General features: G+C 40.8%; 1 protein-coding gene across 2 annotated transcripts; it reads right to left on the bottom strand.

Annotated features, from left to right (window-relative positions):
• Window positions 1–1,017: 1,017 nt before the first annotated feature.
• nectin3a (nectin cell adhesion molecule 3a) lies at window positions 1,018–27,486 on the bottom strand. 2 transcript variants are annotated; one of them, XM_040131737.1, is made up of 6 exons: window positions 27,240–27,486; window positions 12,469–12,819; window positions 7,348–7,647; window positions 5,787–5,904; window positions 3,891–4,042; window positions 1,018–1,822 (listed from the first exon to the last, which is right to left on the bottom strand). In XM_040131737.1, exons 1-6 carry the CDS (start codon window positions 27,325–27,327, stop codon window positions 1,167–1,169), a joined length of 1,665 nt encoding a protein of 554 aa, XP_039987671.1. In that variant the 5' UTR covers window positions 27,328–27,486; the 3' UTR covers window positions 1,018–1,166. The 2 variants fall into 2 exon arrangements, with proteins under 2 accessions (XP_039987671.1, XP_039987672.1); XM_040131738.1 differs by having other exon boundaries at window positions 12,469–12,816.

Raw genomic sequence — 27,486 nt, 5'->3', positions numbered from 1 at the left:
GTGGCTCTTATTGTGAAACAGCCGTCGGAAACACAAAGTATTTATTTCTGCAGTTAGCGCTGATCGCTATCGTTTGTTTTTTTTCAAAGGAAGTAGAAGTAACGGATCGAGAAGGAGCAGCCACAGTGAACTATTAGATGAAGAGCTGCAGGTGACAGGCTTCACGCCACCAACTCCCCAGTATGGAAACTGAACTTTAGTCTGTTCTGGTGTTGTGTGGAAATCTACCTGCAACCTATTGCAGCATGAAATCAGATCTCGGTTGCAATTACTTTTCAAAGAATTATTTATCAAAACAACATGAGTTTGTTTAGTTAAGCTGAACTGAAGCTGAAAGTAACATTACTTCCAAAGGGAGATACCTCTCCGTCTCCCTGTCAGGTGACAGGATTGCCATTTCATGAATAATTTACAGAAGATACTCAAAGTTTACAAAAGCTACTGAATAACTTCACTAAAGGGGCGATGTTTTTTTGTAATGTACTGCTGTAGCATCAGTCGCCCTTCTTTTCCCTCGGTACAATGCCTTTGTAGCTCTCCCTTTTAATCACACGACTTTCCCTTTAACTTGATGATACATTTTGTTGTTTTTAAAAAAAAAAAAAATCATGCAATATAATTTGCTTTAAATACTGGTCGCAGCCATGATAAACATATCACCTGTATGAAAACGCTGTAATGCTGTAATCAAGAGAACACTTTCAAAATGCCACAGAAGTTTTGAGGTTTTATGGGAGCAGAGCTCAGTCAGTCAGGGATATTAATATTACACTAAAGAGGGTCTGTACACCTGACCAGTGATCTGTTTTAAAGACAGGTGCAAACATAAACAAGCGGAAAACAAAACCTCATTCACACCAGTCGAAACTTCACTGTATGCAAAAGCCTCTTAAGCCTACACAGATAATATCACTGAGGGCGTCCAGCGTATTTGTAGCTCCTTGAAATGCTACCAAAGTGTAATGCAATCCACAAACAGGTCCTTAAGGTTAAGTGGTTACAATCAAGGCAGAGCAGTATTGTTCAAAAAGCTCATTTTGAAACTGAGCTGAGAAATTTTATTCATCCTTTAACTGAAATGACACAACCTTTAATGATATTTATATCTGTCACTTGATAAATTATTCTCAGTCAGTCATTTGTCCGTTTTTTCTTTGCTTCTCCCCTCAAACATACCACTCCCTGCGTGAGATCACAGATCCGTCCATGTGGGACACATAGTCGCTGTCTGTACCATTGTCATAGCAGTCCTCCGGGTGGTAGGGGGAGCCATTGTTCACTGTGGGGCTGTGAACGGGAGGCCCACAGGGGTGCATGTTTTGGGTGTTGTAGTGATCAGGGTAGTAGTTTCCCTCCTTGAGACCCCTGTGGGCGTCCCCCATGTCGGCCCAGTCGTCCCTATCCTTGCGTTCGGGGGTGTAGTCGGGGTAAATGATGTCTCCACCCAGTTTGGGTTTTAGCTCCTGGCTGCCTTTGCTCGTCTTGTCCCCGTAGACTTCCTGCAGCTCATGTGGCTGCAGCACATCTAGCTGAGACTCCTTCTGCATGTCGGAGGGTCCCAGGTACTGTTTCGTGTAGTAGTCACCCCTGAAGGTTCTGCGCTGGCGCATAAAACATGCTCCACCCAGGATCAGCAAGAGGATCAGGAACAGAACTCCACCTACTGCCCCGCCAACTATAGTACCCAGGCTGCTGTCAGGTAAGGAAGCCAGGGTCGAGGAGGTGAACAGGGCTCTCTGCTGGTCCACAGCAGTGCTGGTTCCAGAGGTGTCGTGGAGGAGGGATGCAGTGGTGCTGGGGGCTGCAGTGGTGGGGGGAGGATCTACAGAGTGAACATGTGATGAAAAGATTTAAACCAGGCAGGAAGGATGGCAGAAGGAGTGAGAAAAATCGTAAAGCTAAAGAGGAGAAAGACGGAACTTGATGTTCTGTAACGACTGAAGTGAGTGTTCTGTAAGTGTGATTGGTTTTTAGATTAATTTATAACAACACTGTGCGGTGTCGGAGTACAGACATGCCCCTCCTGAGACCAAAGAATCTGTTGAAAGCGGTGCTGTACAGCAAAAAGGGGGAAAGGAGAGGAGCAGAAAGAGGTTAAGTGCTAAATGTCAATATGTATGTGTGCACGAGAGAGAGACAGAGAGGAATAGGAGGACAGAGGGCATGCAGTCATGAGCATCTGAGTGAGTGTGATTAGCTCTCCCCCTTTTCTTTCTAAACCCTGCTGTGGGGAAAGTCATGTGAGAAGATGAAACGCTGTGATCGATGTGAGGTTCCTGCATCTGATTTGTCCTCCGGTGGCCGGCGTTTCAGATAGCAGCCAGAGCCGGAGAGAAAAGAACTGTGTGGAGCTCAAGGTCAGGATAAACGTCTCCATTCTGACCTCCAGCCTCTGGGGCTAAGAGCAGCCTGATACCACTAGTCTATCTCTGCACTGGCACATCAAAGACTTGACTACAAAGCAGTATGACTCGCTCTAGTAGAGGTATGCATCTCCAGGTTTTTAGGTACTAGTTATCAACACCGGAAATCCCGTAGCGCTATAATGATGTCCACAATTTGTGCAACTGAGTAATAATCTAATTACCTTCAATTATACACTGTGTGTGAGCTTGAGGGATCAGGGATAAAATAAAAGCATGACAGAGGAGCATTTGCAACCATGTAGCTGATCATCTGAGAGAGGAACAGCCAAAAACCACAAGGCTGCAGAGACAGCTGGGAATGTGCTACACCAAGCAGCCATGAAGGGGGGAGGGAATATAACGGAGCTCAACCTGGCTATCTCCACGGGGGCGGGGGGCGAGTGCCCGCATACCCAAGTCTTAATTTTTGACAAGAGAAGCAAGATAATTGCTCAGTGCAAGTCCGTCCTGGACAGGATGTCAGCTGTGCTTTCGTTTGGAGCAGGACTCCAAACCAGGCCTGTACACAGATGGAGCCTGACAGCATTTTTTGGAGCTTCTCCAGCTCTTTCCTCTTGACAGTGAGAAACCAAAAGGACTGTGTGTGTTAGCAGAATACGTCCAAAAGCAGCAGTTACTTTGTTTGGAAATGGATTAAAAGGCGAAGGGGAGAAGTGAAAATAAAAAGAGATGCAGAGTTCTCAGGATCCACGCCCTGACTGTACAATAATGAACTCAAATAGCAAAACATGGACGGACAGAGGAAGCAGACGGGAGTAGTTTAGTATGATGTGAGTTTTCTGACAAGGATTTATTTCAATGTATCAACAGCATTTAACAAATCCAGATGTGGGGAAACCCCGTTCAATGACACAGGGAAGTCCCCTCTCTTACTATTAGTTTTAAATTTGTGAAGTGTTAATTAAAACTAAATCACTTGATTACATTTCTGCAGAACTGCTTTAACAATAGAATATACTGTTGAATAACATATTTCATGGGGTATGGACACAAACTTCTGTGTACTGCAAATCTGTGAACACAATTCATTATGTCCCACTGTGAAACCTGACCCTAAACAAAACAAAGAAAAAAAGGTTACATGAGTGCACACTTTGCAGAACCAGCCTGGGTAAACACCCTCTTCCTTATCTGAGAAATCTAATGTTGCCAAAACCACAACCCTGGAAAACGTTTGGTACTGATACTCTTTATCTGCACTCTGTGCTACTTTGTTGCCAGGAATGTGTGAAAGTGGATCTGGGCAGGGACATCTATACGGAGGCTTAGCTCTGCTAGAAGTGTCGAACTGAGGGGATCATACCGAGTGGGTAATCTTACATCAGAGAGGCAAGATGAATGTCAAAAGGTACTGATTTCTCAGTTATTAATGGTAATTCATTTAAGTACGCTGACGGTTAGGAAAAAAAAACAAAACACCTGATTTATCATTTTAAGAAACTGAGTGAAGAGATCAAAACATACCTTGTACCCAGAGATTTACATTCTGACTGCGGAGACCAATGTCATTCATCACTTCACAGCGATATACTCCAGAGTCATTGCGCTCCAGGGGGCGAGTGAAAGCAAAGCTATTGTTTGAGATCTCAACACCCTCAGGCATCAGTCCATCCAACCTGTGCAAGAATCAAACATTTCAAATATATCAGTGTACAGTACATCACACACAAATGTGCATACAAAACCTTAAACTGTATACATTACGTTATTACTGTATGTTTGAGAGGCATAACTTTGAAAGTATTATTTGAAAACCTATCAATGACTTGCAATGAAATCACTGCTCTGTTGGTTCAGTTGGCCTGTTCGAACTATTATATGATCACATGACTGCGATAATTTGAGCTGACTGCACTTCCATCAATTGATGGGAAAAGATTTCTACATGAGCATAAGGCTGGGAAAAAAGAAAGAAAAAAAAAAAGAAAATAAAGAGCTTGGCTGTCTAGACTTCACTGGTACTGTCAACCCTAATGAGACCATATTTCTTGTTTTCAGAGCAAGATGATGACAAAGAGCTGCCAATAGACCAGTGTTGCTCTGATGCATGAACCGTTTGGAATCTTTTATTTATAACACGCGGCCTTGCCGTTGGGTGTAGCAGTGCATTTGACAGCTCCAGTGCCCAGGATCCAAAGTTACGATAGTGGTAATTTAGAGACAGGAGCTTCATCACTGCTTCATTTAAGTTGGTTTAAATACAGTTGAAATCTATGCAACTTTACCAAGTAGCAGCTGATCTGTCATGCAGTATTTGCTGTAACATCAGTTGCTTGGTTACAAACATGCTCCTTTTTCCTGATTGTTGCTAAACCGTTGATCAACAAAACAAACGCACATACAAAAAATAAAAACCCATCATCATAACTGTTAGTGAGATTTTACTTGAAGACTTCATGAACTACTAATCTGTCCATGCTTAAAACAAACACACAGTGGAGTTTCCACAAGGCCTCCAATAATTACATTCTACAATGGCGTTTTCAGTGGTACTGATAATGTTATGTAATTAATATTAGCCGCTGAAAACCTGAAGAAAAATATCAAAGGGTTTTCCCAACTTCATGAGTTGTCAAGGACTGTCTGAGCGCACCTGAATGACTGCGCTCCAATACTACTTAGGGCTGCAAATGTGAGAACAGTTTTGTCCCCTAACTTTGGGACAGAGAAGGCCGCCACATTTGCAAGAAACTGTTTACAGCAACATCCAAATGATTCCAAAGGTCCACAATTAGATGGGTGTAAGTAAAGTGCACGGGGCAGTTGTGGACAGATTGTTCAAATAGTCCGGTTTCATTGCTTAAAAATTTGGTATAACAGCGAAGAGTATCAGGTTTAGACTTTTACAGCATCTAAAGGTTGTTTTCCAAGAAACCCATCCCACAAGCCTTTATACTGTATCTTACAATTAAAGCAATAATTAAAAAAATTGCAGTGAAGAAACACATTAGAAAAAAGAAAATTCGTCATTCAGATCTTGGAAAAAAGACTTTTCTCTTTCCAGTGATTTAGTTGGAGGTGAGGTTTTTTCTGAGCCAATTTGGGGAAAACTGGACTTAAGGAAGTTCTGCATTAGCTTCAGCATTCGGCCATAGAGTCTGATGCTTACTCTCACCCCAGTATGAATGTTGAGTTTTGCAGTTTGTTTGTGGTTAGTACAGAGCACTGTGTGGTGGTATTATGAGACACAATGTAGCCACATGTCCACAAAATACTGACATCATTGCAATTCATGAATTATGATCATTATTTTCCTGCTAAACCTGTCCTCACCTATAGGATAATAATCTACCAGAATGGTTTATCTGAAGTCTTGATCTGATGGTTTTCCACAAGAAGACATATTTTAGGGATACAGACCTGATCCACGTGAAGTGACGGGCAGGTGGGTTAGCTTTGGCACCACAGATGAACTTCACATTCTCTTGTCCCACATACCAATTTTTGTCAAGTCCAATTATTGATACCATTGGCGCAACTGTAACACAAAATAAGACAAAAGGTTACAATGTTAAAAATTAGCATTATTTACAATGAAATTTTTTTTAAACATATTTTATTTTATTTTTATTTTATATATTTTATTTATATTTTATTATTGAAGCTGTTATTTTTTAACATCCTACAGACTAAGACTGGTCTTGACTGCTTAAAATAGTGAGGAACATGCAGACCAAAATGTATTTCATTTGATTTTTTTCAAAAGCTAAAAGAACAGGACTTAATAATCAGTCATTATGATCTCAGCAGCCTGATAACAAACGAGCTTTCCCAGAAGGAACAAAGCATGCATTATAAGCACAGTAGCGAACGATGAAAAAAACAACGGCCGCGCAGGACTGTAGCAGGGTGACGGACCTGTTGGTGAACAAGAGCCAAGAGAACAAATAAATGACCCTGGGTTGCTGGAAAGTTAGAAGATGACAGACTCACTCAGACAGTAGATGAACTGCAGCTCATAATAAACTCTACTGTCTACCATGACAAAGAAAAACACAAAGGAAGGCAGGAGGATGCCTAAATGAAGCCCAGCACATGCCACTGTAATAAAACATGGCAAACACTGACTTAGATATCCAGTTGTTCATTTTGATTTCCCTTGAGAACAAATGAGGAACTCATTACAGCAGACAGGAAGATATCTCAGCTCGTGTCCACTGACCCTTTTCACGCAGTTCACCGTTGAAATTGTGCTTCTTTTGCACTTAAAATCCCTTGCCTCTGCATTTGACATGATTTATTGAGCCGGAATGCCTCTTTCTTCCTGTATTAACCTTGGTTTTTCCACGTCTCCATCCGCTGCCCACAGCAGCCTCCTGCCACTAGTGTTCCTACTGAGGCCTGATCAATATTTCATAAAATACCTTCATTAGCCTGCACTCACACAGTCCCAACACAGAGTAACCCTTTGTTCTGCTTGCCAAGGAAGTATGCAGCAATGATTATAACATTAAGATGACTCTTAAATGGCCCCTTTTTGGGCGAGGAAGGAAAGGTAGTGAGCAGCATGGGTAAATATCAATAAGATATACTGTAAATTTAAGGGCTACACAATAAGAGCTATAATAATCATCATTATTATGTTATATATTGTGATCATGATTATTAACCATGGTTATTTCAGGATCAAGTTTATTTTGCTGTATTTTTGACCAACAACATTGGATATTTAAAATGAAATTAAAATTTAATTAAAAGTGAGTCACAAAATTTCACTACACTGTACAACTGTACACAATTTACTGATTAGCCTTTATACGTCACCATAATTCAAAGCACTTAATTTCACTACGAGTAGTACAATCAATTCATTGATCATGAGATTTGTTGACAAAAAGAAATACTTGAATATCAGATTTATAATTTCAGATTAAGACAAGACAGCACAGGAATTAAGGAGGTTTTATGATTCAACACTTACACTGAACATTTAGTATGTAGGGTATGCGGAACTCTGTTTGCAGGGCTTGGTGGCGCACCACACAAGTTAGCGTCTTCCCCTGGGCGTAGCTCTGCGGCTGCCACATGTAACGCACATGTATGGTGGTGGTGCTGTTGGGTTCATCCTGACTTTGCTTCTCACTTCGCCCGTACAGCTCCGTCTCCCAGAAAACCTCAGCAGCGGGACGACCACGCTCTGCTATGCAGGTGGCAACCAGCGACTCATTCCCGCCATCCAGCAGGGCTGTTGGGCCAGCGGACACATACACCTTTGGCTCCACTGTGAAGAGGCGAGTGAAGAGAGGGAGGAGGGGAGGAAAGATTACAAAATGAATATTGATCTTTCTGTATATGTACATGAATAAATAATGTCCATCATATAGTATATGGACAGCAGGAAGTGGCCTCAGTATACTTAACTGCTAAAAAGCACAGATTGACTTCCATTTCACATATATGCGTTAAAAATTAATGAATCATGCTATTCAATCATGTTGAGGCATTTCAGTGGAGACATAGCTGTCTTTATTGTTGTATGTCAAGCATATAACGTGTTTGAGAAAGATTAATACACAGCAGTACCCTGTTTCGTTCCTACTTTACGGTTCTAACAAAGCATATCAGTACCTGAAGTAGGCATATGTCTTTGGGAAAACAAAACTAAATATTTCAGAATCCGAGGCTACTGGCAGTCAACATTGTAGTGTGATTATATTTGAATTTGCTGTACTGGAAGATGAAGAGCTAAGTTAATGCATGTTTCTCAGTGCTTTAGAGCTGACGTAATGTTACATCGGCTTCCTGTAAATAACTGGAGGTTTGGACGTAACTAGGATTTTCTGAACAGAGAAGCAAAACAGACCCATGGAAGAAGGACGTAACCAGAATAACGCAGCTCTCTACCTGTTGTACAAAGCAATTTATCATGTGCTGCACTGGCCTAAAATAAACATATGGGGCCCTGTTTAATAACCACAAAGTGTCAGAAATGACACTTGGGAAAGTTCAGCAAGACAAAAGAGGCCAAAGGACAATCCAAATACAAAAAGACAGTCTGCTGAGAGAGGGGGAGGACAAAATGGAGAGGTACTGAAGTAAACTGGCTACACAGGTTACACAAGGTTACACTTCCATGTACCATCAGTACTAAATTTCCCTATTAGGTTCATTTCTTCTTCTATGTCTTGCAGTGCGCCACCTCCTCCATCTCTGTCCCTCTTAAAAGAGCACTAACAGCTGTTCCACTTACTGCAATGGTGACAGTTTTAAAGGCGGCACGTGGAGGCACACACCAGCCTAATCCACAGGACAAGGCCATCACCTTTAAGACATCTGCCACCCTCCTCCATCCCAGCCAAGCAGGAGGTCCAACAACAAATTCAAATAACTCCTGACACCCCCCTTTTCCAAAAATAACCTGGCGTCTCCTGTACCCATTGCAGGGGCAGGGACGCTGTTCTCAGTAACCACCTCACATTCTTCACTCACTTCTCTATGCCCCTCCTCACAGGCCTCTGACTATAAACAGTAGTTGCTCTATGTTAGAAGGTGAGCTGGCTGAAGCTTCAGAATAACTAAATCAGAGAGACATGTTAACTTGGAGTTGCTGTCAGGAAGGGAGGGAAACTCTTTGGATGAGAACAAGTGCTTTATGGGAAAGGGTAACGATTTCCTTTCAGCAAACTGGCTGCATTGGCCCTTTTTCGCCCACATACACACTGATCCACATATGCGCACCGAACACTGACGACAGAGTGGGAACCCCAATAAAGAAGAGATTTATCTGAAAATTCAATAGTCATGCATCACGTCTGGACATTTTTACAGTAAGATTTAGCATTAAAAACCTATAAACTAGCATTTCAGTTTGGTATGATGATCTACAGCAGTTCAGAAATCGGCAATTTTCAATTCTGGGAAGCAAAAAGCAAATACGGTACAAATGAAGCCACACCTCGCAAGCAGGTAAGGTCAATGAAATTATCTGCAAGTAAGCTGCTGGCTAGGGCTGGCCTCATTGGCTTATTATGACTCATACTACACAGGCACTGGGGAAAATCCATTATCAATTGAACAGACTGAAAGAAGAAATGAAACATTTTTCACAAGAGAGAAACTGACACTCATCAGATTTTTGTTCCCATTAGTAAGCAATTTTCTCTGTGGGATTGATTTCCCAGTTTTTTAACGCAGCATAAAAAGACTACTGCACTACCTACCGAATGGCTAAACAGATGAAAACAAAAAAAGAATGTGGATTACAGTTTGCGGATAAGGCTCAAATGATTGGAGTTTATGTAGTTTCACATATGTAGTACTGCTTATCAATAACATCTTGCCGACCGAATGTTGTTGTTCGGTAGATTGGCCATTGACCTGTCAGCAGTTTAAACAAAGGGTCATTCTAATTCATTCACTATATGCATTATATTTTCTTCCTCTGGTTCCTTCCTATTGCTTACTGGTGGGGACTTGTGGCTCATGTACTGTAGTGCAATTCCTGCTTTTTCTATGATTAGTTGTGGACACAAAGATGAAAAATAAAGTAAGACAGTGTTGGGCCAATACAAACACGGTGTGTTGAGTGATACTGATTGAATGCAAGACAAGGTTTGTATCAAGAGTGTGACTTTTGAAATTAAGTCAATGTCCACTGCACCTGTTAATCATTATGAGAATGTGTGTCGTGACTTTGGTGTATTATTCATGGGTTTGAGCCTTTTCATTGTTCAACTTTAGTTCATTTGGAAGGAATGGAAATGAAGTCAAGTGCTCTCTCATCAACCTCAAAGTATAACCATCAATCAAAACTGAAAACTTTGAGTTTAAACTGATACAAATACAATGCACACGATATAACCAATATTCCATATATTATAACAACATGCTAATGAACAGTGAAATTACATAAATACACAGATTATACGTGATCCGTGACGTGATATCCAGAATTTTTCAGAGATTCAGTCGTTGGGCTACAGCCACCTTGTTCCTGCTGAAAACTGTTTTGTGAAAAAGGTACAAGTCAACCAAAAAACAAGGTAGAGATGAAAAGCTACTCTTCATCACTGCCTTGGAAATTAGAATATGCTGACTTTAGGTCTTGTAATTGTGATGTGCTCTCTCACAAAAATACCCCGTGGGATAAACTAATTCCCATGACATGTACCAAATTGCGAAGAACTTATATTTCGACTAAAATCCCGCCCTAATTACATCTGAATTGTAAAATATGCCTAAGGATGTGTTTGTGTATGGGTATGGGTGTATGTGTTCGCGTGAGCCAAAAAAATAAAACTGCTCAGAGAGGAGAGCAAGGTGTAATTGAACTCTGTGAGGTCCCAGACACTGTGGTTGTCGCAGCAGCTCTTTATGTACCACTCATTAGTGATCAGAGTTTCCTTCAGTCTCTGAGGAGGGGTTATTGTGTCCATACAGTGTGGATTATGCGGGTAGATACGAGTGCTGGGACAACATAGTGTATGTTTGTTTTGTTTTAGTTTTTTTGGGGCGGTTATCAAGGAAAAGCAAATAGCCTCAACATACAGCGTTAAACATACATATCAGCAACAACAGAGTAAATCATTTAAAAAAAAAAAGAGATAGAAAGTAGGAAGGATTTATATAGAAAAGATTGCAGAGTTTGTCATTTGCTTCTTCAGTGCCTGTGAGAGTTTTACCAATACCAATTACTCAGCCAAAACTACCAAACTACCAAAAATCCTCACTGGGAATACATTAGCTGCAGATTGTAATTTCAAGACCAGTGATGCATTTGAAACTTTTTTTAAATGCAGCTTGGTTAAATGACACTTAATGTCATGATAGTCGCTCCGTATCACACCCTGCAATTAACTTGTTGTTGCATGCAACTGAATTGCATCAAGTTGGGAAAGTTTGAACTTTCTGCATTCTGTTTATGTGGTTGCTACATGCGGAGAGACTCCTTGTATTCTAAGTGTTTATACTGTATTTGTTTCTTGCATGTAATATAAAAAAAGGCCTTATGGAAGATCTTAAGGAGACTCAGTGAAAGAACATTTCTAAAAAGGAGTTATATGAATGCTTTGACTGGACCGCAATAGCAGGCCAGCCCTATGAACGCGAACGTGTGAGTGAGTGAGTGATTAAGTCATTAAGTTACACCATTGGTCAGTCAAATGCCGCGTGACTGAGAGCTGAATTTACACCACCAGTTGGCCGGCCGAGTGTTTTAGTTTCCCTTTTTCCCATTGGTCTTTCAAAATGAATTGGTGTAAATTTAGTCTACTGCGTCATCAGGGGACGTTTACAGGCAGTGTTCCCAAATTAGCGCCTTTGTTGCTAGATGTATTGACATTTCAGACCCCTTTAGTGAATTTTCTTCACAAAGGCACATTTTTGACAGATCTGTGGGGCCAGTATTGCCCCACAGGCTAACCTATCTATGCATCTCATTCAAATGACTGCACGGCAGCTGCATAGATATGAATGAGCAAAATGAAGATGTCAAAATCACGGCACAGCCATTATGGTGATTTTGTCAGACGACGTTTTGGTTATAAAAATCAGGATTTTAGAGGTGCAGAACAGCAGCTTGGAAAAGGCTTGGAAGGGACTGCTGGTCTTAATGGGCCACGTTTCAGTCACTATGTCATACTTGTTCCGTTGTGTGACAACAGAAACAGAAAAACATGTAAATGAGAACAAACAGCTTTATTAGAAATTTGACTGTATTAAAATACTGTATATGTTGGCGCAGTAGGAGAGAAGCAAACAGATAAAGGGTGGTCCATCCATAAACTAGGTTTGTTACTTAGTCTTGTTTCACAGCAAGTGACACTGCAGTAGGTGAGATGAGTGGAACCACACCAAAGCAGCCTCTACGAAGCAGCAGATTCCTGCAGGGATTTAAATGTACATTTCTTTTGTCCAGGTAGTTATTTTAAAAAGTTAGGTGGCTTCAGGAAAAAGTTCAATTCTCTGGGGCGAACACTTAGTGTTTACCTAAGCTTTGCTTAATCACAACAAACAATTCTGTGCTTTGAAAAGTGGTTTAAGAACAGCATGAAGAAGCACACTACACAATGAAGATGGGAGTGAGCAGGGAGCTCTACTTTACCTAATACATTGACGAAGGTTGACGCTTGCGTATTGCCCAGAGGAAATGTTGCCACTTTGCAGGTGTAGGACCCGATATCTGCAAAGCCAACTTCTTTAAGGGTTATTGTAGCATCTTGTATTGAAGGGGAAACAAATGAGATGCGCTGGGCATATTCTTGGGAGAATGAGGTTCCGTACTTGGGGTTGAACACTGCCAAGGTAATGGTGCCCGAAGGAAGACGACGTTCCCAGGAGATCTGTGTGAGGCTGAGATTGGAGCCCACCTCTATTTTGCAACCCAGTGTGATGTTCTTCCCCAGCACTGCATTCACTTTCTCAGGAACAACCACGTGGTTACTGCTCACACCTGCTGAGAGAAAAGGACATTTAAGACAAGATTCAGATAAACAGCAACACAGAATTGTTGTAGCTATAATCAAAGTGGAAGACTGGATTTCTCATGAAAGTGTCAATCGACTGGTGTAAGAGATTACAGTTTTTGTTCTCTGGTGTCTAGTAAGTGTCTCCTTGTCCACTGTGACAGCTATAACACCAGAGAAGACGTGCTAACACCAGACAACATTAAAATTCAAAGTACGGTAGCTGAGATATGCTAATCCAGGGAGTGAATTGGATGAAAATTACTGCTGTTTTGGAGTACGGATCAGTGTTAACACTGGGAGATAGGACATTAGCATATACTGACATGGCATGGTGTATCTACATGGAATGAGACACAACTCGCCACCACTCATGTGAAATTACACAAAAATTAAAAGTTGCAACTTCCTGGTCGTGTGCTGGTGTTTATAGTACACTCTAGATCAGTTGAGAGCACAATGGGTCAACAATGGTATTGTTTTTCCTTATTGCCACCTTAAATTTTGATTCATATGTCAGAGAAGCAGTTCGAATCAGATTAAAACTAAATTCTTCATTAGCTTTCTACAAGCTGCGGTATACTACATCATGCATTCATTCTCCTCTCCCATCATCACTAGCTCTCCCATGGTCACATTAAGAGCCATCATTTGTTTCAGACATGTTTTTCCTGGGGTTGAAAAAGACACCAGACTTCATCTGTGTTACTCTGAGTGCTCCGCTTTCCCTCTTAATAAGCAACACACCTTCACTGCAGGACACTCAGACTGTCCCTCTTGTTAATTATCAGAGCACCTTTTAAACAGGGAACAAAAAACTCTGGAAGGAGATGAAACAAAACAAGGAATTTAATGGTTTTACTCCCTCGCTTAATAAGGCCCTTAATTTGACTTGAAGCCCACCGCAGGCTTTTTTGTTTTGAATGAGTTCTTTTAAATAAAAAGGCAACATGTCAACTTTGTTCTGAACATTAATGGCCATTTTTCTATAATATCATGCTATAATTGATTGAGGCTCTGTGAATAAGTCAGGACAAGATGAGCAACAAGAAAAAAATTTAAAAAAAAAATCCCAATTCGATTTAAAAAAAAAAGAAGAAAAAAAAAAAAACACTGAACAGAGTGTGATTTGTGTTCATGATGCGTGAGCTGTATGGACAGTAATCTGCATGTCACAGTTGATAGACGTGCTACTGGGTTGTAACAAAAAACAAAAAAACAAAAAACAAAAACAACCAGCTCAGTGGGAATGAATGCAGTATCTGGGAAAACTAACCTGATAGAAATCCTAAATTAAAGGTCATGGATACTTCTATGAATGTAAAAAAAACAAAAAACAAAAACATCCTTGTCTGAGTTTTTTGCAGCATAATTACAAAAATGAGTAATTGATGGAAACATGTACTCGTAAAATTTACAAGATTTACAACACTGGTCGAGATTGAACTGTAGGGTTGATCCACATAAACCTTGTGAAAATGTTTGTTTTACAGAGAAATTGTAAAAAGTTGATTTCATTCAAAATATTCAAAACAGTACGTCTCAGTTTTCTTAACACAGTTGGAGTCAGAGTAAGCTATATTTGGGAGCCATAAATTTCCACTTCGTACGTAGTCTCGGATGTGTATGGAGTAAAGCTTATAAAAGTGACCCACTGGCTGGTATTTTGAGACTTTGGCATGAATGTGAGTGGTAAGCCGCAGCAATGCTATCTTGGTTTGTGAGGAATATAGCCAAGAAGGCTGAGGCTCCATTACGTCCCCTGTAATTTTAGTGATTACACACACAGGCATACAGACACACACACAAATACACATGCACACACACACACACACACACACACACACACATGCACACACAGAGTTTCTCTTTTCCAAAAAAAGGAGTAAGTGTGTGACCATGTGTGTCAGGCATTTTGTTTGAATGGCTGCTGAGTCTTAAATGTATGTTGAATTGTGTTGTGAAGTTTCATGCTGTGCTATAATACTTGGGCTTTCCTGTCTGTTTTTTTCTCTGCTGACCCACATTTTCAAAATATTTTCCTTGTGTTTCTTGCCTTGCTGTGTAAACTAACCTAGCACCGCTCTACACTGTATTTAGGCTTTTAACCTATTAACCTCAAGTATTTAACTCGGCTGCCTTATTTGTCATCCACTTGGAAAGATACTTGGGAAAGTCACTTTGGGTTATTATTCCATTTCTCCATAATAATTTAGAGATCCGTTTACATCTCTTTCCCACCTTTGAATCATAACCTGGTCTAAAAAAAAAAAAAAAAACAACCAAAAAACCTGAACTTTTTAATGTGCTTTGCACTACATGTGTTACCCTGTGTTTGCATTGCGTCTGCCAGAGTCCTCTGGGTGCACTGGTGTGGGGGAGAATAAGGGTCAGAGCCGTGTGGGTTTTGCATTCTCCACCCTACGGTCATTTGAGCTGACACGACAGCTGTTTGCTGTCACCTTACTAATGCCACGCAGTGGTTTATTTGACACAATATTTTTAAAAAATCATACCGCAGTGACAAAAACTTGTTAGTGGGATAAATATTTACAAATTATATCTATATCTGGTACGAGAATATACTGCAGATGGCATACTGATTAAAATAAAAAAAATAAAAAAAATCATCCTGCACCATTGGTTGTCTGACTAGTAAACTAACATGCTTGGCATGCGTGACATTGTGTTGATGCATGCAGACACGTGTCTCAGACCAGGCTTCTCCCTAACATGCTCCGCATACTGCAGCTACCTGACACGACACTCCAACTGCTACCGTGCGTAGTTTGTCTATCTCAATGTGTCAGCTTTCAGGCCTGTCAAAGCATACAAAGAAACTAGACTCCATCTATACTATGTTCTGTTTGTTTTACAGTAAGCATTTGGGAGTGAGTAGGAAAGGAGGGAGAGAAAGGGGGGATGTGTTTAAAGAGGACTACACCCTTACCATTAGGGAAGGAGACACAGATGGCTTCTGCATGGGATACCTACAGCCAGGAGGAGAGTGGGGAAACTTGGCACTGCTAACTGCGACCATGAACAACACAGCCAGAGCTCGCAAACTAGAGCACCGTGAAATATTATCTAAAATACTGCAGGCAAATGAAATGTAAGCAGTGCGATAAACAACGCTGTCCTGATGTTTAATCAAGGAAACAGGCGTAGTGCTGCAGAACTGAGGCACAGCTCAGGACTGTCACTAGGTTTATTTCTGGTTATCCATCTTGTCCAGCAAACAAATATTGCTGAGATTTTTAAAACGATCCACAAGAAAGAGTATATTTTGATGGCCATCGTTATGCAGTGTCACTGTTTTCATTTGCAACCCATTTAGTAAACTATAAATTTGACACCCTGCCCCAGAGAACAGGAAGAACCCTGGCCTGCAAAAACCTAATTTGACCACAGAGAAATAGACTGCACTTTTGCCCCTTTTTCCTTGAGAAACCCAAGGAAAGAATGAACTCATGGGAAGGATATGCTTGCCCTTTGAAGAAATGCTTCATATTTGTTTCTTTCCCTCCTGACATCACTAATTGCGACAAGCTGCTCGAAAGACGCAATGGTAAATCAAAACCTTCCTCTTTGCCTGGCAACTGGCTCAAACATTCCTTGTCAGCCACTTGATGAGCCAAAATCTCCACCTACCCAGACCTAACCTAGCTTCAGCCCTGACCTCCCCAGACGAGGCTGTCTCCTGGCTAGCAAGATGCTCACAACGAAGCCTGCAGTGTCAGACCCGTGTGAGAGAAGAGTGATCCAAGGCCAGAAACATTCACAAGCTGCAAAATAGACAATATGTCATGTTCATGTGAACAAATGGCATGCATAGATTATTGTGTCAAACAGCACTCATGAGGGACTGATCTGAAGACCTCACAGGAGAAGAATGCAGACATGAGATCTGTGCAGGAGGGAGTGTGGTTTAGGACTATAGCTAGAGGAAACTCTGTGTTGAACAGAGGATGAATAAAACAAAACAAGAAATAGGGCAATTATTGAGGGGACGTACAGGAGTGAGATGGACTGCAGAAAAAACTTTAACAACAGTGTGAAGTGTGTAAGGAGAGAGGACAGAGAGGTTCAGACCACAAAGTTTGCTGTGGAACCAGCTCAAAACTCAACATTAAAACTACTGATACAAACACATGTACAGTATACATGACAACAACAGGATGGTTCATTTGTGCAGACTTTATAGTGTTTGCATTCATAATTATGTGATCTCTGTAAACTGACAGCTCACTTAAGCAGCAGTACAGTATTTACAGGGCTTATTAATGGTGTAATGATGTTTCATTTAAAGGATATTCCAGTTTTTCTTCCAACTTGACTGTGTATTTCCTACTTCTGGCCATTATATATATTGTTTAACACACATTGCTTATGTTCTCACCAAAGTAACTACAGAGATTTGAAAACATGGCAAGGTTGCTACAAGTCTAACGGCAAAAATCACGAGTGCTCAGACAACCAGAGCCTAGTCAGTTTATTATACCCCTTTTTTTGGAAGGAAAACTGAAAATTTGTGTACCTGTAATATCAGTAATAATCCCTCATTGCACAAGAAATTTGTGGACATGCAGAACTAGGGCAAGTGCAGTAAATCACAGGTGAACCAGGAAGTTGGTCTGTAAACCGTGTTTACAAGAGACACTTTGGGTCATTATTTTTACCTTTCGCCTTCATTTTATCTCCCACCTAAGTTTGGCTAACCTGAGAGTTAAAACTTGTTTAAAACTTGTATAATCATCCGACACTTGGTGTGTTTTTTACCCCAGTTAACTGCTTTTTAGCATTTTTGCTCTGAGAAGTCTGATAATATCATAACTGATGGAACTGCAGTAAGTAGTAACCACAAGTAGTAATGAACCAGAATCCTATATCCTGTAAAGAATAATTAAAGTGAAATTAAATACAAAAAATATACTTAAATATTTATATCAAAATTCTCATTTTTAAGTCAGCAATTAAGATAAAAAAGTGCTGCTTTTGGGCAGTTCACACTGGAGTTAGATGCTTTCTCCTGGCTTGGAAATGTAACCACTGCTGTAAAGCTGACGCCGTCCTGTGTGATGATACCATACCAAAATCTTCAAATCTTTATGCGCCCAGGTATTTTAAAAAACTGTTTAGACCCCAAACCGGAGGAAGCTGGATTTACCTATCCCCGCCATTCTCTTCTCCAAGATGTTAGCGATCAACCTGGGGTACAACAGACAACTTAGTCCTCACCCTCTTCTCTGCTTTGGTAATTTTCAAATATGTGTGTAGGAGGTGGGCACAGTCTGATGGACAGTGTTTCATCCTGTTTAATGAGCACAGTAATTCATAGTGACTAAGGCACTGAAGTCCCTTAGTCTACTATCTCTGAATATGGATTAGTATAAAATTATGAAATAGTCATAAAATAATGATTCAGTAATGTCTCCCATGCAACCATTCCCAATTCAAACCGTCTAAGTAGACAAAGGGGGAAAAAAAACCTAATAAAAAGCCATTTAAAACACAGATCCCCATTCCTTGAGTGCAGTAACAGCAGGCGATAGGAAAAAGAAATTTGTAGAAAATGAACAAAAATTGTAACAGTTTGGGAATTTGAAATACCACTTGGGAATTTTACTGCTCAATCTTCCACTTAGTCCTGCATTTTCTGAGAGTCATCTGTACCTTTAAACTGTAAAGTCAGTGAAGTCAATAGGCAGTGTAGAGCCATTTGTTTGGTATTGTTACTCTCTAAAGAGGTGACCAGTGTCTATGTATATATAAAAAATAAAAAAAATCAGAGAATGCCTATATATGCCCAACACAGGCCCCCAGACCTTTGCTTTATTTCTTTATTGTTGTGGAGCCGATAATGCTGTCTCAATCAGTTGGACAGGATAGGCCAAGTAGTGAATTGCCTGTTTTATAGCATGTCTTTATCATAAGAAATATTTGTGCAGTCTAGTTCCTACACCCGCTCAAATCTACCCCCTTCCTTCCTAGCATTGTATCCTGTCAGGGTGTGAGGCTTTTTCAGTGGGCTAATTCATGGTGGAGACAAACACAGGCTGACAGGCCTTTAAAAGGGGGACAGGCAGACCTCTTTCACATGTCACTGTCCTCTTCAAAACCTCTCTCTCTAACCTCCCCCATACCAATGTGGACTTCTCTGCCCTTCTCATCCAAGTCACATTTGATTAAAGATCAGTGCTTAAAAGAAAAAGATCAATAGTGTTGACATACAGAGTGTCAGGATAGGTTGCAGCCTCTAATCAGAGTCAACTATAGCTATGCTGTAGGACTTGTGAAGGGCAATGTCTGCAACTGTGTACCAAAGCAACACAAACATTCCTACAGCATCCTGCCTTATTGTGTGGGATTTGTTATTGTTTGTTGAGGGGGTTTGTGGTATTTTAGTATGTGCACACAAGAAAGGCAGCAATTTTATTTTTCCATGCAGTTAGAAAATGTAACCAAAATGTACAAATTTAAAACGACAATTTGTGAAAGCTACAAATGTTCACAAAAAGCAAGGAAAGGTATTTTTAAACCTGCTGTATGTATAGGTAACTTAATTTTTCAGGGTTTTTTCTTTTTAAGGAGAGAGACTACAATGGGAGTAAATGGAGGTCTTAATTAGAGCATAAGTGTATGACATCCCTGACATGCAGATGCTAATAGAGACCACACAACGGTCACCACCACTCCAAAATAGTGTTGAAAATGGCACTTGGGTAGAAATGTTGTTCATGTCAGGTTGTGCTAGCTCATCAGGTACATCCTTACGGCTCCTGGCCCTTTGTAGATAGCCATGTGTATTCAAAAAAAAAATTAAAAAAAAATGTTATCTTCTCTCAGAAGTTAACAGCCATGCATTGTTCAGACATTTAACATATAAAACTGTTTAATTTGATTTCAGTATATTATTCACAGCATCCACTAAACTCAAGCCAAACAAAGACAGCATAGACAGGCTACCTAATGAAAAATTGAATGTCAACCCTCCACATTAGCCTCTGTGATAATAAAAGATTGATTATAATTTGGACTCATATATTCAAACTGGCATTTGCTCAACTTTGCCTCACTGCTGTTGTATCCGTGAGCTCCCATACCCACCGTAAAGACCCCAATATGTCCAACACAACTTTGCTCCCGAACAGCTGGATGAAAATAAGAGAAATATCCTTTTCCTCACAGCAGTGTCTTTAAACATGCTCAAGAGTATAACCGTTAACGAACCACCGAGTCATGCATATAGACGGATTAGACTCAAGAGTCTACCATTCAAGAATTATGCCTTGTTTTGAGACACGTGTTGTTTTCAACACATTTATATGACATTGTCCTCTGAAAAGTACTTTCCTGGTTAAAATATTGTATAAAACTGAGCTCAATTTTCATTCATTAGTAATGAAATAGATCAGGACCTTGTTGGGCAGTGGTGTGAGGGGTGCAGATTTGCAGAGAAGAGAGAATGGGCTCTGTACTAATCACAGATTCCACTGCCCTTGACTAGTTTCAAATGGGCTACTGTACTTTCATTAGGCTGATCTAACATAATAGAAACATAGTTTCCCACATGCCACAGAGACCCCCGAGGGAATTAGACTGTTTTCCTTTAAAATGATTCCCATGATTGTCCAAGTTTAGATTTCTTGTATGATGCCTATTTCTGCCAACAACCAGCAACGTGTTTTTTTAAGGAATCTACATGTTAGTGAATGGCACATGTAGGCTACGTTTTTCCTCATGAGAGCTTTCCAATTCTTTTTTTTGTTTTCTGGGTTAACAAGCCTATTGTTGTTGAAAGTGACTAAAACATCCTTCTTTAATATATTATTGTCTCTAGAAAAGTATGGATTTTGAGGGGGGCAGCTGCTTTGGACTTTCTTGAGAAATCAGCATCATTGCACATGTCAGCAACCACCACTTCACAACAGAGGGGGAAGTAAAGCAGTCCAACAAAAGCGTGCCTCTGTACTGTAGTGTGCGTATCCAGTGGTCAATAAAAACAGTAAGTATTTTGGTTAGTATGGCATCTCACTAGCATTATCCTGGTCAGAGGGAGTTCATTTTTCTGGCACACCCACTCGTCCCGGCACATAATCTCACCCTGTTTCTGCAATAGATTAAAGTGGTACTGATTTAGACTTACCACCCACTTTGAACAGTGAGATTTAGGAGCCTAGGTCACTTGTGACGCATTGTTTAAAAAATAAAAAACACAGCTGACTAAAGCATATCTAAAAGGTATCATATACCCTGAGCCCACTCCCCCATCTACTGTCTGTGATGGCATTACACTGATCTACATCCCATACACCTACGGCTCACTTGGATGCAAAAGACAAATATATTGAGTACATGTATTGTCATGCTAACTGCTCTGGGTTGTAGTGTAGGTATACCTTTAAAATGTAATTTAATCTTTGCATTGTATGATCTAACATTGTTTTTAAGCCCTAAATAGAACTGGCCACTTGTATTGTTGTGATCCCTTTCTCAATGCAAGAAGAGGCAAAAAATAGCAACCACATTGAACAATCATGTTTTTCAGAGGTGAGCAGTACTCTATGACTCTTCCCCTGTGTGACAGAGCAGCTACGCTGATGAAGAGAATAAAAAAAAAAAAGTATACACATACTAAACAGTTACAAAACCTGAAGTCTATTTTGTCTTCTGTTCTACAGTTTAAATCGAAGAGTTGAAATGTATTCAGCTTTACAGTCTGTCTGAAAATCAAGAGAACATCAGCAAAGAAGTAGAAGCAGGCTAACTTAAGTATAAGGGCGTAAGGTGGTCAGGGGCAGTGTAGAAGGGATGGCAGGGAAATACAGAATAATTTGGCTGAATACCAGCAGGAGTTGTGCAAAATCCTATTCAAGCCATTACTGCAGTATATCTGCCTCAAGGACTAGGGCTGCTCAGCCGCTGAGTTAAGGGACAGGTCTTTCTTTCCCTGGGTGTGATGTTATCTGACACACAATGAGGGAAGCGGGTAGTTGCTGAAACCTAGAAAACTTGAACTGAAGTTCTGATAAAATAGTAAAAACTGATCATATCTGGTTTAATTTGTCACAGGCAAACAGTCTACTTCAAATGATGTGAGGGTTCCCGAATGAACTGCAGTAATGCTGCTACAAGAAACAATTTTGGGCTGTCACTCATGGCAGGTCCATTATTGTAAATAATGCATGCAGTGAACATTTCCTGCTCACTTATGGATTTGGTCGTGTGATCCTGGGATAGTAAGTCCAATACTTTCTGTGTTTTCACTGCTTAATTCCCCTGTATGTCACACCAAAAAGGTTTTGCTTATCAATATGTGTTGGTAAGTCATAACAGAGGCTTCACTTCACAGGTAGAGAAGACAATATAAACTTTGCAGGGGGAGGATTAAAATTGTCTTCGACAAAAGCCAGAGCTGTGGTAAACTAACTTTGCTGAAATTGTCCAGATATCTCGAGCCAAATTTCCATTCTCAATGCACATCTCAGGTTTGGACAATAGATAAAACACTGTGTTTGAGATCTTAGAACTGGGATGTAGGAGGGTGTAATACTGACTTTACAGAGGGCAGATGAGGATCCAAGCAGCAGGTGTGGCAAAAACATTGGTGGAAAAACAAGAAATTCTTTTCAACTGCTACAGGATACTGTATGTCACCATTCTTTTTTGTACTACCAGATCAGACAACACTACAGACAGTTTACTCTCTACAGTCAGCACTGACCAGTATTTGACTGGTAGGTGTTAATAATCTCCCATCTGGGTGGTAGGGGGTGTGTCACTGCATACAACTGACTGTGTGCTCATCCCAAACATCATAACACCCGACAGCTGAATGAGTGAAACAAATAAGACTGAGTGGTGAAAAGAAGCCACACCTGTTTCCCATAACCCTGGTGCTCCTCTCCTGCGGGACTCAACTGCTGACTGTGCACATCCTGCGTGTATACCTCTTTAATATGGACTGTGAAGCCACAGTGTATCCGAGTGACCCTAACCTCAGTCACACACTGTGATCTGCTCTTTCAGGGAAAAACCCTGACTCCTGAAAACAGCAGGCAAAAAAAGGCATAAAATGTTTCTCTCTGTTCATTCACAGTAGGTAATTAACCATGGAAATATCTGGAAGCCATTTATATAGCGAAGTTTCCTATGACTCAGTGATTGAAACAGTCAATTCCTTTCTATCCGAGGTTTATTCAGTAGACAACGCATACTAGCTAAAAACACAGTAAAAAATAGCACTGCTAATATTAGCATTTTCTATGTATTTTTCTGCATTTTGCCCTTTTCCTACCAATTTTGAATGGGTAATTACCCATGTACTGTGGTCCTAATGACTGGTAACTCCCCATGTTGGTCTGGGTAGGAAGTGGATACAAAACAATGAATGCCACTAGAAGGATTGTGATTGGCTCACAAACCCAGACGGCTGGGTTAAAGGTTAAGGCTTGCAGGACTATATATTTGTGTCATTTGTGCCATGGAAAGACCACAATCGACAACGTGCGTGCCTCTCGATGCTTTCCAACTTCCCTACCCTGTCTGTGACACTCAGCCCAAGACCATTCATTCCTACAGAAGTTGTTAATCCCTAAGAGTTGGGTCACAAATATTAAGTTGCATTAAAAATAGTTATTTCCTAAAACAATTGGAGCACTGTAGTTTTTAGCAAACGATACTCAAACAGGAGTCAATGTGCAGTGCATCTGTTGGTGAGTATTACCACACATTTTGTGAGCTAGCTAGTATTTATGGCTCTGGCACTGTGTATATGGGATTGACTCAAAATACCTTACAGTGCCCGTGTTCATGGAAATGTGTGTACTGTGAGGACATGTCACCCAGTGTACTGGTGTGGCTCTTCAACGCTGAAGGAATAAGCCATTCCAGGCTTTGGCTACACAAACAATACTTGTTAACAGGATCAGTTCATTGTTGGTTTTGTTTTTTCATGGGATTTGCTGACAGTAAGAAAAATATATAATATCGCCAGCTTTATCCCTCCAGGCATAAGACTAAAAATTGTTATGCCTGGGTACATGGCCTTATTCCTCTTAGCGAGAGATGTCTGTCTAAAACTGTTAGCTAAAACTGGAGGTCACCGCTCTGAATTTACTAATGGACCACCAGGGAGCAACTTGCCATTCAAAGTGTCTCAGTCAGTCAGTCACATCTGTCGGGGAAGAGGAAGCAAAGGGTGGAGGCAACAGAAGCTGGTGACCACAGCCTGCTCCCTGAACCCCACACACAGCCTACATGTCCCACAAGAAAGCAGAACACTCATCTGCTGATGGCTTTCCTTCAAAAAGAAAACACTGCATGCATTTAATGTGATTAGGAGTTTTCAGTCTGCTGCTTCACAACTGAGATTCAACATCAAATGAGAGGTTCAGATGGATGCAACAGCTGTGCCCAACAGATGTGCATCCAAATGCTAAAACTTACTTTAAAGCTCTTTCTTGCATACATTTCCAATACCACATAACCAGTGTGGATAATTAACAGCAGCCAACAGTGAAATTTTGGCTTCTGTGGATATATTTAATCAGTGGATCACAAATCTGTCTATTTTACAAAGTCATTTGAAGACTGACTGGAAAATGGTAAAGTATGAAGTGAATCAAGTAAAATTCATTACGACTGCAGATTCTTTAGCTTGATAAAACGTTATATTAGTTTGGCAACTAACCGTATCTCTTTATCTATGACCTGAATTTCCATTAAGCATTAAGTTATCCAACCACCACAAAAAGGTGTCAAAAACTATATGTTGTGACCTGATTTGCCCTATGCCATATGGTGGCAAAGCTGTAGCTATTTGAATTGCATTTTCAATGCCAAATCTACTTTCTTGGCTGCATCTTGCTGTCATTTATTAACCAATGAAGCACATTAACCTCGAAGGAGGTTAAGCACCAAATCTGCTCAGTCAGTGCACTGCTTTTTCAAATCTATTTCTGTTTTGAGTCTGTAATTTCGGTGGCTGCATTACTACATTATTTATTTAGATTGTGAATCATGGGGCTCCAAGAGAAGAAAAGCCACAAAACTATGGTCTTCAATTATAGACCTCACAGCCTATAGCCACGCCTTGAACGAATCCCCTCCTCACAACCCATCAACGCTACAGGGAATCTGATAATGACACAGTCAAGGAAACTGACATCGACACTGTGCCTGTCACAAAGTCCTCTGCAACACATGACAGTATGCCAAAGCCACATGGGCTCCAACCATATGTTATTGAGAGTCAAAAACCTTAACGTTTCTGTACCAAATACTACAACAACAACAACAACAAAAACAAAACTAACCTTTCACTGGCAGGTTTGTCCTCTGTCTTAATAATCAGCTAATTTGGCAGTCAAGGTGACTAGCTGGACTGAAAACCTGCATACACATAACACCAAGTAGCACATGTTTGGAGGCTAATCCGCTTAGTTTGCAACAACGGGTTGTTTATCAGTTCTCTGTGTTGATTCATGAACCAGTGTTTTGTGAAGAAAAAGTATGGGAGAAGAAGACTCAGTAAAAGTATGTGTTGCAAGTGTAAGCAAGACAGAGATGACACTAATGGCAGCAGTAGAGGCACTACATACTAGAGCTTGAAAGATGAATCCGCAAGGCCCAAAAAACCAGCCGATATATCTTATCTTAAAATGTGCTGGCTGATAAGTAATAAGAAACTGCAATACACAAATGCCAAAGATATGTTTGAGGTCATTTAGAAAGTGTCATTACACAGTGCAACACAGTTTAAAAATGTCCCGCTTAGTGCACATTTTGATCGCAATTCATTAAAAAATACTTTGTGACGTTCAAAAATGTTTGTTAATAGTATGTGTTTATGTAAAAACATGAATATTTGCCCACACATCCTTATAATATTTTTAACTTTCATATGTCGATATATCAGTATCGGCTTAAAAAATCCAGTCCCGGTTCAGCTTAATTACATACCCAAAAAGAGCTTCAAAGTTCATTTGATCGATAAGTAAAATTAATCTGCAACCATTTTAATAATCAAATAATTGGGAATATTTGCTTGTTTTTTTTGTATTCTATGATTTCAAAAATATCTTTGAGTTTTGGACTCCCGTTTAGACAGAACAAGACATGTGAAGACATCACCTTTGGCTCTGGGAAACTGAGCCAGTGGAACTGGAGTGGACATTTTTCCCAATTTTGTGAGATTTTACAGACAAAGTGATTAAGTGATTAATCAAGAGAATGATTAATCATTAAAGTTTTATTTTTTTTGGTCTTCAGCACCATACAAAGGGTACTGGGCGATGACAGTTGTAATGGGAGCCTGTCATCTATTACAATTAGCCATGCAGGAAGAGTTTTCTTTTATTGCCCTTTCATCCAGGAAAAAAAAAAAAAATGGTGCATTCCTGTACAGTATTTACTTAAGTATCCATTGTGTCTGTCCGCTCTTTTGTCTTTACAGGCCATGTGTTGTAATCCCAGCTCAGAACAAGGATATAAACAAGCCCTCCAGCTCCACGACTCGGGACGGTACAGAGATTGGAGGGTGCTTTGCCTGGCATTAAGCCCAACTGCAGGTCAATACATCCAGAGACGCTGCGACTGCAGTGCCTCCCTTGAAATGTGTCTTCATTTTCCCTGCCACCCCGCACGCCCACAGCGGTGGAGTCTGCCTCTCCTCTCCTGTATCACATAACGTTTATCCCCCCCATCTTTATCCAACTACTTGGCGAACTTTTCACAAAGGAGCTCCTCTCTGCTCACCATAAGTGGCACCCAGAATATTTCATTTCGTTTCTATTTTTGGACACCACGAACAACTGCTGCCTCTCCATGACTTTCTAGCCATTTGAGTGGGAGAGAAACCGGTATTTCCCCCTCGGTCCCTGAGTAATGTTAGCTAAGTCATGGTGTGACATACTGGGAGTATTTTTTTTTTTTCTTTTCATACTGGACGTAACACTAGCTAGAAAATGTGCTCATGATTACCACCAAATACAGCGTCCGAAGTTGCCTCCTGTCCCGAGTGGAGTCATTTGGACTGAAAATCTAATTGAGTTAGCTTGTGTGTAATTAGCAGTTGCTCCGCGGGGTACAAGTTTATTGTTAGAAACGGAGTTGCATTCAAATGGGCAAGGCAAACGAGGTTTAGCTAACGGTGTACTGACGCCAGAAGCAGCTACTTTCCTACAGACGTAATGTTAGGATAACTGTCCACAGACAAGAACCGTTAGCTTAAATAAAGCTAGCGGGCTTTTGAACGGAACACAGCCCACTTCAACACAGCGAGGACTGGTCGGTTTTTGGCGTTTTGAATCGGCGACTAGCGGCAGACACTCCGGGCAGCCCCACTGCAACTTCTTTCAGTGGACTCAAAAGTAGCACGGACGAAATGACAAAGAAGCCGGTAACTCACAGGTAAGTCCGCATAGGGTGAGAAGTGATGTTAAAAGTCGCAGTCCGGTGGACGGCAAAGTCCCTCTGCGCGGCGATGTTTTCTCCATGATTCCTGCGTGTCTGTGCGCTCTCTGCGCTCGCTCTCTGCTCCGTCCTCCTCCTGGCTCCTCGCTCGTCCCTGCTCGCTCTGGCTGGCTCACGCTGTCGGGGAGCTGCTCTCCATAGCGACAGGTCCGCGTGGGCTGTACCACTTCTGCGGGACAACA

This window comes from Xiphias gladius, chromosome 7 (assembly GCF_016859285.1).
Source record: "Xiphias gladius isolate SHS-SW01 ecotype Sanya breed wild chromosome 7, ASM1685928v1, whole genome shotgun sequence".
Lineage (NCBI taxonomy): Eukaryota > Metazoa > Chordata > Actinopteri > Istiophoriformes > Xiphiidae > Xiphias > Xiphias gladius.
The sequence above is the reverse complement of the archived record's forward strand: the minus strand, read 5'-3'. Positions and strand labels throughout refer to the sequence as shown.